We start from the raw sequence: 16,502 nt of genomic DNA on the forward strand, positions 1-16,502 counted from the left end.
ACAATCAACTGCCTGATCAACTCTTTACGAAGGAGATGTGTTGCGCTGCGTGAGGCAAATGGTAATCAATCAAATTGATTTATAATGCCCTTTTTTACATCAGCCAATGTCACAAAGTGCTGTACAGAAACCCAGCCTAAAACCCCAAACAGCAAGCAAAACATGGTGGCTAGGAAAAACTCAGTAGAAAGGCAGGAACCTAGGAAGAAACCTAGAGAGGAACCAGGCTCTGGGTGGCCAGTCCTATTCTGGCTGTGCTGGGTTGAGATTATAACAGTACATGGCCAAGATGTTCAAACGTTCATAGATGACCAGCAAGGTCTAATAATAATCACAGTGGTTGTAGAGGGTGCAACAGCTCAGCACCTCAGTAGTAATTGTCAGTTGGCTTTTCATAGTTGAGCATTCAGAGTTAGAGATAGCAGGTGCAGTAGAGAGTGATCACACCAGATACTGACTTGTTTTCTGATCCACGCCCCTACTTTTTAAAAATAAATTTAAGGTATGTGACCAACCAATGTGTGTCTGTATTCCCAGTTGTGTGAAATCCATAGATTAGGGCCTGATTCATTTATTTAAATTGAGTGATTTCCTTATAAAATCTTTAAAATTGTTGCATGTTGTGTTTATTTTTGTTCAGTATAATTATATTAAAAAACAGCATTTTTTTTGTTTGAATGGTGTGGGCGTACCCCTACAACAGAATATTGATATTAGTATACCGCTTATTGGCCAGCTCATCCTCTTCTAGACCGCTGATTTCCAGCTCATCCTCCTCAGGAATATGACATATTCTGTAAGGAAATAGCAAGCATTGAAATGGTCTGTTTAAGATACAAGTTTGAGGTGGGGTTTTTAAGTGCTTTTTATCTTATTTATTTTTACTCCCAATTTATGCATTGGCCACATACGAGTATAGGACAAAAACATTATTTGGGTTTGAGTTTTCCAGAATGTTAACTTTTAAAAGGGAGATTTTCACTGGACGGTTACTTTAAAACTGCACATTTTCTGTAAGCACCATGGCCAAATGTGTAGAATTGTGGGAAATTAGCTTTAAAACAGCAAAATTGTTTCCGCAGCCAAGAGGAGGGCCTCTAAAATGTTCAGTCGGACAGTGCACCATTGGCCACACCAACGATCCAAGGGGAAACACTACCTTTTCCCCAATGGCTGTCAGTCTGTCCATCTCTCAATCAATCTCTCTCTCCCTTGCCCTCTCTCCCAGAGGACAACTCTCTGCAGTTTGACGGGGTGGACTTTGACGAACCCATGGAGGTGGGGCATGAACAGGAAAAGGAGGGGCCTGTAAATGAAGAGGAGGAGCCAGAGACCAAACCGGCTGTTAAAGTGGAACCCAAAGCAGAACCACAGGACCTGGTCCTACTGTGAGTGTGTGTTTGCTTGCTTGTCTTCTGTTAGTGGTTCTACCATAGACTTTGCTAGACATGGCATCATTGTATCTGTCCCATTATGGTGTCTGTGAGAGCACAGGCAGTGCCATTGAGGCCATCTCCATTTTGAAGTTGTCAATTTTCTTCTACTTTTATGAGTTGGCAAACAAACTGAAAGGCTGCATACTGTTTGAACAGGTATAAAGTCATCGTTGGGGATTTACTGCCACCTGCATTTATGGAATGTTTGCTCACGTGTAATTAATTGGCTGATCCCTCATGGTGACTTGAGTAGGAATTATGTGGTCCTTCCTTAACCCATATGAAGTCCCACCAAGTTGACTACTTCAAAAATGGTGAAAGTCCACAGTGACGCTGCCAATGCTGAAATAGGCTTTTGGGCACTAGTCTTCTATCTCTATGGGTTATACTATGAGTCAAGGCCAAATACCTTTGTGTGTGTGTTTACATCAGTGGTGGAAAAAGTACTCAATTGTCATACTTGAGTCATTTTCTATTACGGTATCTTTACTTTTACTCAAGTAAAAGGGAGTCAACCAGTAAAATACTACTTGAGTAAAAGTATTTGGTTTTAAATATACTTAAGTATCAAAAGTAAATGTAATTTCTAAAATAAGTAAAAGTATAAATAATTTCAAAATCCTTATATTAGGCAAACCAGACGGCATGACTTTCTTTTATATTATGGATAGTCAGGGGAACACTCCAACACTCAGACATAATTGACCAATGAAGCATTTTTGTTTAGTGAGTCCGCCAGATCAGAGGCAGAAGGGATGACCAGGGATGTTCTCTTGATAAGTGCGTGAATTGTACCATTTTCCTGTCCTGTTAAGCATTCTAAAAGTAACGAGTACTTTTGGGTATCAGGGAAAATGTATGGACTAAAAAGTACATTATTTTCTTTAGGAATGTAGTGGAGTAGAAGTTGTCAAATAGTAAAGTACAGATACCCCCAAAAACTACTTAAGTAGTACTTTCAACTATTTTTAGTACCACTGGTTTACATTAGCAACCATTGGATCATGAGAACCATTTTAGCCCCTCTATCCTGTTCCTCCAGGAGTGGCAAGCTGGGGGGGTCTTGGGGTCAGGAGGAGGGGGACAGTGAGGCCCCCATGGAGGTGCAAGTCGACCCCAGCCGTCTCCCATTGGCCGAGGGGCTAGAGGGAGAGCTCATGTTCCGCTTCTATTGGCTGGATGCCTTCGAAGACCAATACAGCCAACCAGGTGAGTTCTTACCAAACCCATGGACTAGTACAGCCAAACAGGTGTGTTCTTACTTAACCCATAGACTATTACAGCCAACCGAGTTCATATTACCAATCAGATGTCCAGGAATCCTCACTAAAACAACCAAGAAAGTGAGCCCTTCCTAAACAAAATGTGGCTAAACGTGTTAAGATGGGGTCATTTTATGGTTATGTAATGTGTTTTCCAGGTGTGGTGTACCTATTTGGTAAGGTGTGGATCGAGTCAGCCAAGGCCCACGTCAGCTGCTGTGTGTCAGTGAAGAACATCGAGAGGACCATGCACTTCCTGCCCCGCGAACGCGTGAGTCCTGTTTCCTGTCACATGATCATCTACTCCAGAATATCCATGTTTTCACACCATGTTAGACTATTGGTTTCTTAATACTGTTTTGTGATTGCTCTTCTGGTAGGTTGTGTGTTTTATAATGGGTCTCCTTATTGGTTGTGTGTTATTGACAGAAGGTGAACCCAAAGACGGGCGAGGAGACAGACACTCCGGTGGGGATGATGGACGTCTACCAGGAGGTCAATGACCTCTCTGAGAAGTTTAAGATCATGAAGTTCAAGTCCAAGGTCTGTGTTGTCTCCCCTAGGACCAGATAGAGAAGGATTAGACTTACAGAATGTCAGAGGGGTTGGGTTAACATTTCAGTTGAATGCGTTCAGTTGTACAACTGACTAGGTATACTCCTTTCCCTTTCTTAGCAGAGACCAGGAAGTAGCCTACACATGGGAACCAATGTTCATTTCATGACTTCCTTAGCATGTTTATTATAGACACGTTGACTGATTCGGTTGAATGATTAGTTGATAGACTGACTGTGCTCTCTGTTTCCCTCTGTAGAAAGTGGAGAAGAGCTACGCCTTTGAGATCGCTGACGTCCCTACAGAGTCCGAGTACCTGGAAGTCAGATACTCTGTGAGTATTCTCGCTTGTCTCTCTCTCTCTCTCACTCACTCACTCACTCACTCACTCACTCACCACTCACTCACTCACTCGTATCTTATCCATTATTATTGTATTCTTTGTGCAGGCTGAGTATCCGTCTCTGCCCTCGGACCTCAAGGGGGCGACTTTCTCCAAGGTGTTTGGAACCAACACCTCCAGCCTGGAACACTTCCTTCTCAGCAGGAAGATCAAAGGACCCTGCTGGCTGGACATCAAGACCCCACGTAAGACTACACACACGTTCTGAGACACACAGATGTTCATACGCACTCTCTCATAGTCACACACTCACACAAACAAGAAACACACACCTCTAACACTAACCCTCTCTCCTGTCTCCCTGTAGAGTTGAGCAGCGTGCCTGTGAGCTGGTGTAAGGTGGAAGCAGTGGCGATGCGTAGTGACCTGGTCACCGTGGTCAAAGACCTGCCTCCTCCACCTCTCACTGTCATGTCCATCAGCCTGAAGACTGTACAGAACCCCAAGACACACCACAACGAGGTCCGTCTCTCTGTCATATGTTAACCTCTATGGGCTAGGTGGGACGCTAGCGTCCCACCCGTGGTGCACTCCATCAACAGCAGGTGCATTTCAAGAGCGGCAAATTTGAATCCAAATAAATGTCAAAATTCAAATTTTTCAAACATACAACTATTTTACACCCTTTGAAAGATAAACATCTCCTTAATCTAACCACGTTTTACGATTTCAAAAAGGTTTTAGGGCGAAAGCATAAATTTAGAGTATGTTAGGACAGTACATTTACAAGAGTTGTGTGTAATGTTTTGTCAATTCAAAGACAGGGTCACCAAAACCATAAAACCAGCTAAAATGATGCACTAACCTTTTACAATCTCCATCAGATGACACTCCTAGGACATTATGTTAGACAATGCATGCATTTTTAGTTCTATCAAGTTCATATTTATATCCAAAAACAGCGTTTTACTATGGCATTGATGTTGAGGAAATCGTTTCCCTCCAATAACCGGCAGTCAAGTCAACACCACAAATTAAATAATTAAAATTAGAAAACATTGGTAAAATATTATATTGTCATTTAAAGAATTATAGATTTACATCTCTTGAACGCAATCAACTTGCCAGATTTAAAAATAACCTTACTGGGAAATCACACTTTGCAATAATCTGAGCACTGCGCCCAGAAAAATACGCGTTGCGATACAGACTAGACGTCATGTTGGGGAGATCTAAAATCGAAAATACTATGTAAATAATCCATTACCTTTGATTCTCTTCATCAGATTATACTTCCAGGTATCACAGGTCCATAACGAATGTAGTTTTGTTCAAAAAAGCTCATCATTTATGTCCAAAAGTCTCCGTCTTGTTAGCACATGATCTAAGCCAGCCGGACTTCTCGTCATGAACGAGGGGAAAAAATATATTTACGTTCGTTCAAACATGTCAAACGTTGTATAGCATAAATCATTAGGGCCTTTTTTAACCAGAACATGAATAATATTCAAGGTGGACGAATGCATACTCTTTTATAACGTATTGGAACGAGGGTACCCAACATGAACTCGCGCGCCAGGTGTCTAATGGGCCATCATCGTTCCATGGCTCTTGTTCGGTCAGATCTCCCTCCAGAAGACTCAAAACACTTTGTAAAGGCTGGTGACATCTAGTGGAAGCAATAGGAAGTGCCAAAATATTCCTCAGCCCCGTGTTTTTCAATGGGATAGGTTTAAAGGTAATACAACACATCAGGTATCCACTTCCTGTCAGAAAATGTCTCAGGGTTTTGCCTGCCAAATGAGTTCTGTTATACTCACAGACACCATTCAAACAGTTTTAGAAACTTTAGAGTGTTTTCTATCCATATATAATAAGTATATGCATATTCTAGTTACTGGGTAGGATTAGTAACCAGATTAAATCGGGTACATTTTTTTTATCCAGCCGTGCAAATACTGCCCCCTAGCCCTAACAGGTTAAGATCAGGGGTTTTCAACCTTCTCTTGCCCAGGGACCCCCTCCCAGGCAAACCAGTGAGCCATAGACCCCCATCATACATAAACGTGGGGGGGAGAATGTAACGTCTTATCAGGTGAATGATAATGGCAAGGAGAAGTAATCAACATTTTAAAATGAATACATTTGGTAGATAGTTTTTCATTATTTTGACCCCCCCCCACACACACACACACACATTATAATTGGAAGAGGAAGTATAAACTCTAACATAGTCTATTAGCTAGAAAGGTAACTCCAAACACATTTTTGTAAAGATCAGCTGTTTAGCTGGTAAACAAAGGTCAGACGTGTTGAATTATTTTTATTTCCGACAGTCCAAGTTAAGAAAGCTTACTTGCTGCACTGGTAGCCTATTCTACTACTGTAGGCATGTCATTAAAAATGTATTTATTCAGCCCTGCAGTACTTCAGGGCTGCTAACCCCCTGTTGAACACCCCTGGTTTAGATAGGTTAACGGCTGCACATACAGTCCCCAACCTCAGCACTCTGGATATGGCATCACAGCAGTTTTTAGTCTAGGTGGAACTAACAAGTGGAACAAGTACCCTTTAACTAACCCATAGAATTAGAATTCCTAGATCACATTCCCATTCAGACACTAGAACAGATATTCCCATTCTATGGCATTGACATGGTCTGAGGAGACAATGTTCCCATTCTATGAGTTATATTGCTACACTCCCACTGTGAGTAATCTAGTAAATGACTAATTCTGTCATTCACTTGAACAATGGTCAGACCCTCTCCGTGGCACCACAGCCATTACCTCTGCGTTTGCATGTTATTGTTCAAATTTTCCAGCCACTGAGCAGCAAAAGGGCTGAAAAGCCATGGTTACACATTAACCCTACATGTCTGGAGTCTTCTGAAACCATCCACCTCTCTCTATCCAGGGTTTGCACAAGGTGCTTAATGTACTTCAATATGGCACTCTGAAATTCAAGTACTGGAATACCTTGAAAATCAGACATTTTCTCAAGTTGGTACTTGAAAAGTACTTGAATTAAATTGAGATGAGAACAGATTATGAACAAATATGTTTATCAAAAATATTAGAAAAATGTATTGGTCTTGCCAATTAATTTCCAGACAGACTACCGAGTTTTATTTCCTTGTGTGTTTTGTACTGTGGTTGCCAGGTGAGCTCGCTCATTCCACCTACACTGGCACTCAGCCAGGCAGGTACAGAACTGAATGATTAGGTGCCACCTAACGTCACATTGAGAGCTAAAATGCCTGACAAATGTAGATTCAATCCTGCCTTTTGTGCGTATGGAAAATGTTGGGGATATTAGAATATTAGTGTTAAAGTCCTTAAATTTAACATGCCACTGTCTGTACAAACCCCGTTTCTCACTCTCTGTCTGTGTGGTGTGATTACGTGTGATACTGACTCTGGCTAAATAATTAGTGATGCAACTGGCCTGAACCTTACCTATTATTTCCTGCTTCCTGTGCATCCCTAGATTGTGTCCCTGGCTGCCCTGGTCCACCACAGGTTCCACCTGGACAAGGCCCCCCCTCAACCCCCCTACCAGACACACTTCTGTGGTGAGTTGGCGTCACAACCTGCAAGGAGGGGAGGAGAGAGGAAGGATGTTGTGGCTTTTTCACTGTCTCAAATGTTTGCTCACTCAGTGTTCTGTCCTTTGTGTGTTTTAGTGGTCAGTAAACCCAACGACTGTATCTTCCCCTATGACTTCATGGATGCTGTAAAGAAGAAGGTGAGTGATGACAGAACAACACCACACTGGTTTCTCTGAAATCCTGTCCGTGAGCAGGTGAAGTCAGAGCCCTGTTCAAATGCTTAGAAATGCGTCCCTCTCCTCCTTTGACTTGATCAACCCTCTCATTTCTCTCTTGCCCCCTCTGTCAGAATGGTAAGGTGGAGATAGCGGCCACTGAGAGAACTCTACTGGGATTCTTCCTGGCCAAGATGCACAAGCTTGACCCTGACATCGTGGTGGTGAGTAGGACGGGAAACTATATACCAGCTACTTATGAGCTACATAGCAGAACCATAAAGATACAGACCAGCTTCATATGAGATACTTATGATTGACGTAATAAGCTAATTGAGAATATGCGCTGCATAGGAGCTACTTTGATATGTAATTTTCATACATTGCATTCGGAAAGTATTCAGACCCCTTGACTTTTTCAAAATGTTACGTTACAGCCTTATTCTAAATTTGCGTAAATAGTTTTTTCCCCCCTCATCAATCCACACACAATACCCCATAATGAGAAAGCAGAAACAGGTTTTTCAAAATTTGTGCAAAATTATAAAAAATAAGACACGGAAATAGAACATTTACATAAGTATTCAGACCCTTTACTCAGTACTTTGTTGAAGCACCTTTGGCAGTGATTACAGCCTCGAGTCTTCTTGGCTATGACGCTACAAACTTGGCACACCTGTATTTGGGGAGTTTCTCCCATTCTTCTCTGCAGATCCTCTCAAGCTCTGTCAGGTTGGATGCGGAGCTTTGCTGCACAGCTATTTTCAGGTCTCTAGAGATGTTCGATCGGGTTCAAGTCTGGGCTCTGGCTGGGCCACTCAAGGACATTCAGAGACTTGTCCCGAAGCCACTCCTGCTTTCTCTTGGCTGTGTGCTTAGGGTCATTGTCCTTTTGGAAGGTGAACCTTCGCCCCAGTCTGATGTCCTGAGCACTCTGGAGCAGGTTTTCATCAAGGGTCTCTCTGCACTTTGCTCCGTTTATCTTTCCCTCGATACTGACTAGTCTCCCAGGATCTGCCTCTAAAGCCATACCCACAGCATGATGCTGCCACCACCATGCTTCACTGTAGGGATGGTGCCAGGTTTCCTCCAGATGTGCGGCCTGGCATTCAGGCCAAAGAGTTCAATATTGGTTTCATCAGACCAGAGAATCGTGTTTCTCTTTGTCTGAGTCCTTTAGGCCCCTTTTGGCAACTCCAAGCGGGCTGTCATGTGCCTTTTACTGAGGAGTTGCTTCAGTCTGGCCACTCTACCATAAAAGCCTGATTCGGTGGAGTGCTGCAGAGATGGTTGTCCTTCTGGAAGGTTCTCCCATCTCCACAGAGGCACTCCAGAGCTCTGTCAGAGTGACTTGGGTTCTTTGTCACCTCCCTGACCAAGGCCCTTCTCCCCTAATTTCTCAGTTTGGCCGGGCTGCCAGCTCTAGGAAGTCTTGGTGGTTCCAAACGTCTTTCGTTTAAGGACTGTGTTCTTGGGGAAATTCAATGCTGCAGAAATTAATACTTAAACTACCGTTCAAAAGTTTGGTTTCACTTAGAAATTTCCTTTTTTTGAAAGAAAAGCTTTTTTTTTTTTGTCCACTAAAATAACATCAAATTGATCAGATACAGTGTAGACATTAATGTTGTAAATGACTGGCTACAAACTGGATTTCTGCATAAATTTGATCTGATCTTCATCTAGGTCACAACAATGGACAATCAGTCTCCTTAAACTAATAACACACACACAATGATATGTTTTTATTTTATTGAACACACCGTGTAAACATTCACAGTGCAGGGTGGGAAAAGTATGTGAAATCAAATTTTATTGGTCACATACACATGGTTAGCAGATGTTAATCCGAGTGTAGCGATATGCTTGTGCTTCTAGTTCCGCCATGCAGTAATATATAACAAGTAATCTAACAATTTCACAACAAAGGAATGAATTAGAATATGTACATATAAATATATGGATGCAGCATAGGCAAGATGCAGTAGATGGTATAGAGTACAGTATATAAATATGAGATGAGTAATGAAGGGTATGTAAACATTATATAAAGTGGCATTGTTTATAGTGACTAGTGATACATTTATTACATCCAATTTGTAATTATTAAAGTGGCTAGAGATTTGAGTCAGTATGTTGGCAGCAGCCACTCAATGTTAGTGATGGCTGTTTAACAGTCTGATGGCCTTGAGATAGAAGCTGTTTTTCATTCTCTCGGTCCCAGCTTTGATGCAGCTGTACTAGAGGTCGACCGATTAATCAGAAGGGCCGATTTCAAGTTTCGTAACAATCGGAAATCAGAATTTTTGGTACACCTTTATTTAACTAGGCAAGTCAGTTAAGAACACATTCTTAATTTCAATGATGGCCTAGGAATGGTGGGTTAACTGCCTTGTTCAGGGGCAGAACGACAGATGTTTACCTTGTCAGCTCGGGGATTCATTTTTGCAACCTTCCGGTTACTAGTCCAACGCTCTAACCACCTGCCTTATATTGCACTCCACAAGGAGCCTGCGTGGCAGGCTGACTACCTGTTACGCTAGGGCAGCAAGAAGCCAAGGTAAGTTGCTAGCTAGCATTAAACTTATCTTATAAAAACAATCAATCAATCTTAACATAATCACTAGTTAACTACACATGGTTGATGATATTACTAGTTTATCTAGCGTGTCCTGCGTTGCATATAATCGATGCGGTGCCTGTTAATTTCTCATCGAATCACAGCCTACTTCGCCAAACGGGTGGCGATTTAGCACTGTCGTTGCACCAATGTGTACCTAACCATAAACATCAGTGCCTTTCTTTAAAATCAATACACAAGTATATATTTTTAAACATGCATATTTCGTTAATATTGCCTGCTAACATGAATTTCTTATAATTAGGGAAATTGTGTCACTTCTCTTGCGTTCCGTGCAAGCAGTCATGGTATATGCAGCAGTTTGGGCCGCCTGGCTCGTTGCGAACTGTGTGAAGTCCATTTATTCCTAACAAAGGCCGTCATTAATTTGCCAGAATTGTACATAATTATGACAGAACATTGAAGGTTGTGCAACGTAACAACAACATTTTGACTTAGGGATGCCACCCGTTTAGATAAAATACGTAACGGTTCTGTATTTCACTGAAAGAATAAATGTTTTGTTTTCTAAATGATAGTTTCCGGATTCGACCATATTAATGACCTAATGCTCGTATTTCTGTGTGTTATTATGTTATAATTAAGTCTATGATTTGATAGAGCAGTCTGACTGAGCAATGGTAGGCAGCAGCAGGCTCGTAAGCATTCATTCAAACAGCACTTTCATGCGTTTGCCAGCAGTTCTTCGCTGTGCTTCAAGCATTGAGCTGTTTATGACTTCAAGCCAATCAACTCCCAAGATTAGGCTGGTGTAACCGAGTGAAATGGCTAGCTAGTTATCGGGGTGCGCGCTAATAGTGTTTCAATCGGTGACGTCACTCGCTCTGAGACTTGGAGTAGTTGTTCCCCTTGCTCTGCAAGGGCCACAGCTTTTGTGGAGCGATGGGTAACGATGCTTCGAGGGTGGCTGTTTTCGATGTGTGCCTGGTTCGAGCCCAGGTAGGGGCAAGGAGAGGGACGGAAGCTATACTGTTACACTGGCAATACTAAAGTGCCTATAAGAACATCCAATAGTCAAAGGTATATGAAATGCAAATGGTATAGAAAGAAATAGTCCTATAATAACTACAACCTAAAACTTCTTACCTGGGAATATTGAAGACTCATGTTAAAAGGAACCACCAGCTTTCATATGTTCTCATGTTCTGAGCAAGGAACTTAAAACGTTAGCTTTTTTTACATGGCACATTTTACTTTCTTCTCCAACAGTTTGTTTTTGCATTATTTAAACCAAATTGAACATGTTTCATTATTTATTTGAGGCTAAATTGATTTTATTGATGTATTATACACTGCTCAAAAAAATAAAGGGAACACTTAAACAACACAATGTAACTCCAAGTCAATCACACTTCTGTGAAATCAAACTGTCCACTTAGGAAGCAACACTGATTGACAATAAATTTCACATGCTGTTGTGCAAATGGAATAGACAACAGGTGGAAATTATAGGCAATTAGCAAGACACGCCCAATAAAGGAGTGGTTCTGCAGGTGGGGACCACAGACCACTTCTCAGTTCCTATGCTTCCTGGCTGATGTTTTGGTCACTTTTGAATGCTGGCGGTGCTTTCACTCTAGTGGTAGCATGAGACGGAGTCTACAACCCACACAAGTGGCTCAGGTAGTGCAGCTCATCCAGGATGGCACATCAATGCGAGCTGTGGCAAGAAGGTTTGCTGTGTCTGTCAGCGTAGTGTCCAGAGCATGGAGGCACTACCTGGAGACAGGCCAGTACATCAGGAGACGTGGAGGAGGCCGTAGGAGGGCAACAACCCAGCAGCAGGACCGCTACCTCCGCCTTTGTGCAAGGAGGAGCAGGAGAAGCACTGCCAGAGCCCTGCAAAATGACCTCCAGCAGGCCACAAATGTGCATGTGTCTGCTCAAACGGTCAGAAACAGACTCCATGAGGGTGGTATGAGGGCACGAAGTCCACAGGTGGGGATTGTGCTTACAGCCCAACACCGTGCAGGACGTTTGGCATTTGCCAGAGAACACCAAGATTTGCAAATTCACCACTGGCGCCCTGTGCTCTTCACAGATGAAAGCAGGTTCACACTGAGCACGTGACAGAGTCTGGAGATGCCGTGGAGAACGTTCTGCTGCCTGCAACATCCTCCAGCATGACCGGTTTGGCGGTGGGTCAGTCATGGTGTGGGGTGGCATTTCTTTGGCGGGCCGCACAGCCCTTCATGTGCTCGCCAGAGGTAGCCTGACTGCCATTAGGTACTGAGATGAGATCCTCAGACCCCTTGTGAGACCATATGCTGGTGCGGTTGGCCCTGGGTTCCTCCTAATGCAAGACAATGCTAGACCTCATGTGGCTGGAGTGTGTCAGCAGTTCCTGCAAGAGGAAGGCATTGATGCTATGGACTGGCCCGCCCGTTCCCCAGACCTGAATCCAATTGAGCACATCTGGGACATCATGTCTCGCTCCATCCACCAACGCCACGTTGCACCACAGACTGTCCAGGAGTTGGCGGATGCTTTAGTCCAGGTCTGGGAGGAGATCCCTCAGGAGACCATCCGCCACCTCATCAGGAGCATGCCCAGGAGCATGCACGTGGAGGCCACACACACTACTGAGCCTCATTTTGACTTGTTTTAAGGACATTACATCAAAGTTGGATCAGCCTGTAGTGTGGTTTTCCACTTTAATTTTGAGTGTGACTCCAAATCCAGACCTCCATGGGTTGATAAATTGGATTTCCATTGATTATTTTTGTGTGATTTTTGTGGTCAGCACATTCAACTATGTAAAGAAAAAAATATTTAATAAGATTATTTCTTTCATTCAGATCTAAGATGTGTTGGTTAAGTGTTCCCTTTATTTTTTTGAGCAGTATATTAAGTTAAAATAAGTGTTCATTCAGTATTGTTGTAATTGTCATTATTACAAATAAATAAAATAAATTGAAATAAAATCGGCCGTTTTTTTTTTTTTTTTATTTTTTACCGGTATCGGCTTTTTTTTGGTCCTCCAATAATCGGTATCGGCGCTGAAAAATCATAGTCGGTCGAACTCTAACCTGTACTGACCTCACCTTCTGAATGATAGCCGGGTGAACAGGCAGTCGCTCGGGTGGTTGTTGTCCTTGATGATCTTTTGGCCTTCCTGTGACATCGGGTGGTGTAGGTGTCCTGGAGAGCAGGTAGTTTGCTCCCGGTGATGCGTTGTGCAGACCTCACTACCCTCTGGAGAGCCTTACGGTTGTGGGCGGAGCAGTTGCTTTACCAGGTGGTGATACAGCCCGACAGAAGGCTCTCGATTGTGCATCTGTAAAGTTTTGTGAGTGTTTTTGGTGACAAGCCGAATTTCTTCAGCCTCCTGAGGTTGTGGTTAGGGCAGTGTCGTTTAGCTCAGTTACCTTAGCTTTCTTGGGAACAGGGACAATGGTGGCCCTCTTGAAGCATCTGGGAACAGCAGACTGGGATAGGGATTGATTGAATATGTCCGTAAACACACCAGCCAGCTGGTCTGCGCATGCTCTGAGAACGCGGCTAGGGATGCCGTCTGTGCCGGCAGCCTTGCGAGGTTTAACGCGTTTAAATGTTTTACTCACGTTGGCTGCGGTGAAGGAGAGCCCGCAGGTAGCGGGCCGTGGCACTGTATTGTCCTCAAAGCGAGCAAAGAAGTTGTTTAGTTTCTCTGGGAGCAAGACATCGCTGTCCGCGCCGGGGCTGGTTTTCTTTTTGTAATCTGTGATTGACTGTAGACCCTGTCACATACATCTCATGTCTGAGCCGTTGAATTGCGTCTCCACTTTGTCTTTATACTGACGCTTAGCTTGTTTGATTGCCTTGCGGAGGGAATAGCTACACTGTTTGTATTCGGTCATGTTTCCGGTCGCCTTGCCCTGATTTAAAAGCAGTGGTTCGCGCTTTCAGTTTTGTGCGAATGCTGCCATCAATCCACGGTTTCTGGTTGCGGAAGGTTTTAATATTCGCCGTGGGTACAACATCACCGATGCACTTGCTAATAGACTCACTCACCGAATCAGTGTATACATCAATGTTGTTGTTCGACGCTATCCGGAACATATCCCAGTCCATGTGATCGAAGCAATCTTGAAGCGTGGAATCAGATTGGTCGGACCAGCGTTGAACAGACCTGAGCACGGGCGTTTCCTGTTTTAGTTTCTGTCTGTCGGCTGGGAGCAACAAAATGGAGTCGTGGTCAGATTTGCTGAAAGGAGGGCTTTGTATGCGTCGCGGAAGTTAGAGTAACAATGATCCAGGATTTTGCCAGCCCGGGTCGCGCATTCGATGTGCTGGTAAAATTTAGCGAGCCTTGTTTTCAGATTAGCCTTGTTAAAATCCCCAGCTACAATTAAATCAGCCTCAGGATATGTCGTTTCCAGTTTACATAGATTCCAATGAAGTTCTTTCAGGGCTGTTCGAGGTGTCTGCTTGGGGCGGGGATATACACGACTGTGATTATAATCGAAGAGAATTCTGTTGATAGATAATGCGGTCGACATTTGATTGTAAGGAATTCTAGGTCAGGTGAACAGAAGGACTTGAGTTCCTGTATGTTGTTATGATCACAATCATAAGGCATACACCCCCGCCCTTCTTCTTACCCTTGGATTTAATAACTGGTTGACCCTCCTTTGGCAGCAATAACCTCAACCAAACGTTTTCGTAGTTGCGGATCAGACCTGCACAGTCAGGAAGAATTTTGGACCATTCCTCTTTACAAAACTGTTTCAGTTCAGCAATATTCTTGGGATGTCTGATGTGAACTGATCTCTTGAGGTCATGCTGAGGTCGGGTTGAGGTCAGGACTCTGACTGGGCCACTGCAGGTCGTATTTCCTTCTGTTGTTGATTTACTTCTGTGTTTTGGGTCGTTGTCCTGTTGCATCACCCAACTTCTTTTGAGCTTCAATTGGGGGACAGATAGCCTAACATTCTCCTGCAAAATGTCTTGATAAACTTGGGAATTAATTTTTCCATCGATGATAGCAAGCTGTCCAGGCCCTGAGGCAGCAAAGCAGCCCCAAACCATGATGCTCCCTCCACCATACTTTACCGTAGGGATGAGGTTTTGATGTTGGTGTGCTGTGCCTTTTTTCTTCCATACATAGTGTTGTGTGTTCCTTCCAAACAACTCAACTGTAGTTTAATCTGTCCACAGAATATAGTGCCAATAGCGCTGTGGAACATCCAGGTGCACTTTTGCAAACTTCAGACGTGCAGCAATGTTTCTTTTTAAGACAGCAGTGGTGGCTTCCGTGGAGTCCTCCCATGAGCACCATTCTTGTTTCGTGTTTTATGTATCGTAGACTCGTCAACAGAGATGTTAGCATGTTCCAGAGATATCTGTAAGTCTTTAGCTGACACTTAAGGATTCTTCTTAACTTCTATGGGCTAGGTGGTGGAATCGCGTGGCGCGAAATACAAATACCTCAATGTTATAACTTCAATTTCTCAAACATATGACTATTTTACACCATTTTAAAGACTATACTCTCGTTAATCTAACCACATTGTCCGATTTCAAAAAGGCTTTACGGTGAAAGCAAAACATTAGATTATGTCAGGAGAGTAACCTGCCAAAAATAATCACACAGCCATTTTCAAAGCAAGCATATATGTCACAAAAACCAAAACCACAGCTAAATGCAGCACTAACCTTTGATCTTCATCAGATGACACTCCTAGGACATTGTTATACAATACATGCATGTTTTGTTCAATCAAGTTCATATTTATATCAAAAACCAGCTTTTTACATTAGCATGTGATGTTCAGAACTACCGAAAACTTCCGGTGAATTTACGAAATGACTCACGATAAATGTTGACAAAATACATAATTATTTTAAGAATTATAGATACAGAACTCCTTTATGCAAACGCTATGTCAGATTTTAAAATAGCTTTTCGGCGAAAGCACATTTTGCAATATTCTGAGTACATAGCTCGGCCATCACAGGCTAGCTAATTTGACACCCACCAAGTTTGGGGCTCACTGAACTCAGAATTACTATTAGAAAAATTGGATTACCCTTGCTGTTCTTCGTCAGAATGCACTCCCAGGACTTCTACTTCAACAACAAATGTTGTTTTGGTTCCAAATAATCCATAACTATATCCAAATACCTCCGTTTTGTTCGTGCGTTCAGGTCACTATCCGAAGGGTAACGCGCGAGCGCATTTCGTGACAAAAAATGTCAAAATATTCCTTTACCGTACTTAGAAGCATGTCAAATGCTGTTTAAAAAAAATTTTTATGCAATTTTTTTTCCCGTAAAATAGCAATAATATTCCAACCGGGCAACGTTGTATTCATTCAAAGGCTGAAAGAAAAAAAATTGAAAAGTCTCGTGACAGCGCATCTCAGTCTCACTGTCCCCAGGCTGACCACTTACAAACTCTGCTGCTGTACATTTGCCCAGAGACAGCAGACACCCCATTCCACTTTCTGGCGGCTTTAGAGAGCCAATGGAAGCCTTAAAAAGTGTCACGTTACAGCACAGATGCTGTATTTTCGATAGAG

The 16,502-nt window shown here is 42.9% G+C and overlaps 1 protein-coding gene across 2 annotated transcripts in view; it reads left to right on the forward strand.

Annotated features, from left to right (window-relative positions):
- pola1 (polymerase (DNA directed), alpha 1) overlaps nucleotides 1-16,502 on the forward strand; it is a 109,365-nt gene that overhangs the window by 27,172 nt on the left and 65,691 nt on the right. For both annotated transcript variants that reach the window (XM_014157251.2, XM_014157252.2), the window contains 10 exons: nucleotides 1,229-1,388; nucleotides 2,479-2,645; nucleotides 2,857-2,969; nucleotides 3,128-3,241; nucleotides 3,513-3,587; nucleotides 3,703-3,841; nucleotides 3,964-4,118; nucleotides 7,086-7,170; nucleotides 7,282-7,343; nucleotides 7,496-7,585. In XM_014157251.2, coding sequence (XP_014012726.2) covers nucleotides 1,229-1,388; nucleotides 2,479-2,645; nucleotides 2,857-2,969; nucleotides 3,128-3,241; nucleotides 3,513-3,587; nucleotides 3,703-3,841; nucleotides 3,964-4,118; nucleotides 7,086-7,170; nucleotides 7,282-7,343; nucleotides 7,496-7,585 — 1,160 coding nt within the window. The remainder of the gene's footprint in view (nucleotides 1-1,228; nucleotides 1,389-2,478; nucleotides 2,646-2,856; nucleotides 2,970-3,127; nucleotides 3,242-3,512; nucleotides 3,588-3,702; nucleotides 3,842-3,963; nucleotides 4,119-7,085; nucleotides 7,171-7,281; nucleotides 7,344-7,495; nucleotides 7,586-16,502) is intronic.

This window comes from Salmo salar, chromosome ssa19, assembly GCF_905237065.1.
Source record: "Salmo salar chromosome ssa19, Ssal_v3.1, whole genome shotgun sequence".
NCBI lineage: Eukaryota > Metazoa > Chordata > Actinopteri > Salmoniformes > Salmonidae > Salmo > Salmo salar.